This window comes from Macadamia integrifolia, chromosome 5 (genome assembly GCF_013358625.1).
Source record: "Macadamia integrifolia cultivar HAES 741 chromosome 5, SCU_Mint_v3, whole genome shotgun sequence".
In the NCBI taxonomy this organism is placed as follows: domain Eukaryota; kingdom Viridiplantae; phylum Streptophyta; class Magnoliopsida; order Proteales; family Proteaceae; genus Macadamia; species Macadamia integrifolia.
Window position 1 is genome coordinate 41,549,083 of NC_056561.1, and position 3,475 is coordinate 41,552,557.

General features: G+C 37.5%; 2 protein-coding genes across 9 annotated transcripts in view; one reads left to right on the forward strand and one right to left on the reverse strand.

The window, feature by feature from the left end:
* LOC122077826 (2,3-bisphosphoglycerate-independent phosphoglycerate mutase-like) overlaps nt 1-561 on the forward strand; it is a 16,970-nt gene extending 16,409 nt beyond the window's left edge. For all 5 annotated transcript variants that reach the window (XM_042643723.1, XM_042643724.1, XM_042643726.1 and 2 more), the window contains one exon: nt 184-561. In XM_042643723.1, coding sequence (XP_042499657.1) covers nt 184-360 — 177 coding nt within the window. In that variant the 3' untranslated portion in view covers nt 361-561. The remainder of the gene's footprint in view (nt 1-183) is intronic.
* The window catches only part of LOC122077821 (sulfite oxidase-like), a 77,857-nt gene that overhangs the window by 58,078 nt on the left and 16,304 nt on the right, over nt 1-3,475 (reverse strand). The window lies entirely within an intron of this gene.

A 3,475-nucleotide genomic window follows, 5' to 3' on the forward strand; every position in this document is an offset into this window, starting at 1 on the left:
AAAAAAAAAAAAGTGATATGGTGTTGACCCCACCCACCCACCCACCCACCGCTCCAATCAAAAAAATAAAGTGGTGATATGGTGTGTTGTGTATATGGAATTAGAGTTGTACCTAGGGGTATGCCATGTTCTGCATTATGATCCTGTTTCTCGATGCTTAGTAAGCCTGGAACTCTTATTCAGGTACCGATTGCAATTGGAGGCCCTGGTCTAGCACCAGGTGTTAGGTTCAGAAAAGACGTTTCAGGTGGAGGTCTTGCCAATGTTGCTGCAACTGTTATGAATCTTCATGGATTTGAGGCTCCAAGCGACTATGAACCAACTCTGATTGAGGTTATTGATAACCAAGCAGCAGTATAACCTCTTGATGTTATTTCTCAATGTTAGACTCAGTGAGGCAAAGCATGCGGAGTAGACTATTTACTGTGTTCCCATGAAGGTTAAATAATTTTTCGCTTTAAGAATCCTCTTCTGTTAAAAAGATATTGGCTTGCATAGAAAGGTTGAAGGGTCTTTGGTACGTTTGCCCCTTTAATGATAGGTTGCAGTTCCATTTTTCTCTATCTGGTTTTGAGTTGTAAGTTAAATTTGGTTTGTAGTTTCTCATGTGTTGCCAAGCCCTCTGTCCTGCGTGGATAGGAAAGAGAACCAACCGAAAGGCCAAGTTCTTTGGACTCCACAATTTTGGTTCAGGTTGATTTGTCTTAGTAACGATGAGAGGGCTAAAGTTCCTTCTATCACTAAAAAAAATTGATTGTGTTTAGGAAATTGAATGCTTGGCTACTTCATTTCGCAGAACTTCTTTATGATTTCATGCATAAAGATATTCGCATAGAATGGGTGTTTTGTGCGTGCGGATTGGCATAGCACAATGGTTCATCCAATTTTGGCCACGTAGCCTGTGACACAGAAATTTTCAATTTTATGGATATGGAGCCTCGAGGGTGTAGACACCAAATTTTGTCACCACCTGGCAATGATGACAATATGAAGAATTACATGTTAGACATTTTAGACTTGGAGAAAATTCAAGCCTAAAATAGAAAATGACCATTTTTCCCCTATAAACTTTCAGAAAATAATGTTTTCAAAAATTAGAATTTGATGTTATGGATTATTGTCGTTTGTCCCCTCCAGTCGGACATTACACTTTGATGTGAGAACTATGCGAATTGAAGCCTGATTCTCTCTTTCATTATCTGATCCGGGTCTTTACTTTATGCATATTTTCGTAAAGGTCTTTTGTTGAGACCACAATCATGTCTCACATCATTGGATAGTGTTCGGAGTGAGCTTTCTAACGACATATTAAACGTCGAATTCTGACTAACGGTTTAAAATATATGACCCCCGGAAGTTGACTCCAAAGTTCGTTATCAGATTCCATTCTGAGCAATCAAGAAGTGTCATATGGCGTCCAAACCCTTTTGTCCAAAAGCAAACCTTTTTGGACAATTCTCTCTAGTCTTTTAGTCCCACATCGGAAATAAGAGAGAATTGTCTCAAGTCCCAAGGCTATAAGTATAGCCCTTCATCTCTTCCAAAAAGGGGGAGAAAAAAATTGAGAATTTGGGAGAGAGGATGGCTCCATCAATGTTTTGGCTAACTTCTTTCCTCTAAAATCAAATATTCTACAAGTTTAAAAGTTTAACATATTAATTCTTCCTTGAGCCGAGAGATCTAGTCCGGTTCGGTTCGATTTGGGGCTTGAAGCACAAGGGTCATCTCCCCTTGTTTCTTGATTAAAGCCGGGTTTAATGTATTTTTCTTCTCCCAATTGCAATTTATAACTAGTTTATCTAATTTAATAGATTAGGTTTAATTAGTTTCAATTCGGTTTAATGTGATTTATTAGATATAAATTGGTTTATTCTGATTCAATTAGGTGTATTTAGGTTTAATTGGTTCATTTAGATTAATTATGTTTAATTAGCTTTAATTTGGTTTAGTATGGTTTATTAAACGTGAATTAGTTGATTCCGGTTCAATTGGGTTTATCTTGCTTTAATTGGATTCAATATAGTTTGATTTGGGTCATTGGGTCCACTCCATTGTTTTTGCTAATTCATTTTATTTTTCATTTTAATTTGTTTTGCTTTCTTTTATTGTTATATCTTTATTCAATTAATCGATTTTATTTGTGGCTTAATATACTCACTTAATAAGTAGGTTTGATTTTATATATTTTTGATTTATTTTTGTTCTTTAGACATAAACCCTTAGATAAGGATCTCAAGCCTTAATCTCTTCCCCCATCTCTTCTTCTTATCTTTCTTCTTTTCCTTATAGCAGAAAATCAGCCGCCTCCCTCCTCTTCTTCTCCTTCCCTTCTCCATTGCTGCCACCTCCCATTTCTTCTTCCAAACCTGCAGCCCTTTCCTTCTTTTTCTTCTTCTTCTTCTTCTGTTCTTTTCTCTTTTACCATGGCCGAACCCTCTTCACCCCCTTCTCCTTCCTTTCTTTTTCCTTAACCGAACCTGAACCCATCCTCTCCTTCTCTCCTTCTTCTTTTTCTCTTCTGTTTCCTTGCTGCTGCTGCTGCAACTGCTAACCAGTGAACCTCCTTTTTCTTCTTCTTCTCATCTTCTCCTTCTCTTCTGTTCCTTGCTGCCGAATCCATAGACCTGCAACTACTTATTCTTCTCCTTCTTCTTCTTATTCTTTTTCTTTTTCTTCTTCCATGGCCGACACCACTCACCTTCTCCTCCTCTTCTGTTCCTCTTTGCTGAACTTGCAACTCACCTCTCTCCCTTCTCTCTTTCTTGCTTCCCCTGTGACCGAAGCCTATCTCAACTGCCCCTTCTTGCTGTAATTGAAACCCATCTTCTTCTCCTTCATCCTCTCCTCTTCTCCCCCTCCTTTCTCCATAACTGAAATCACCCCCTACTTCTTCCCACTTACCTTTCTCCATAACCGAAATCTGAACCACTACAGCTCCCATCTTCTTCCCTTTGCCAAAATCCATCTCCAGCCCATCGTCTTCTCTTCTTCTTCCTATTTTATTTTCTTGTTTTTTATTATTTCTTTAATTTGCTGATTAGATAGTCCATATTTGTAATACCCACAACCTGTTATTTCATTTATGTTTTCTATGTGGAATCTTCCCCTCCTTTTGTTCTTTATTTTTCTTTTATCCATTTTTTGGTTTGATTTTCATTTTATTTCTCTCTTAATAACGTATGGGACGTAGTCTAGGGCGTATGTTAGCAAGGGCGTGGTTGGCCCCCCTCAAACCGGCTCATAGCATTAGGTGCGTTTCTTGGGTTTTCGGGTTGATAAAAATGAACCCGTTTCAGTCCATTTCTTCTATCTCAAATAGTTGGTCCTTTAGAATTAATTGTGTATTTAATTTAGATTCGGATATCTTGCCATATTGATAATTATTAGATTTAGATAGGTTAGTCAATGTCATGTTTGCCATGCTTCTTGTTTATTAATATGTTTTTGATACTTGATGATTCTTTTTTTTTTTTTT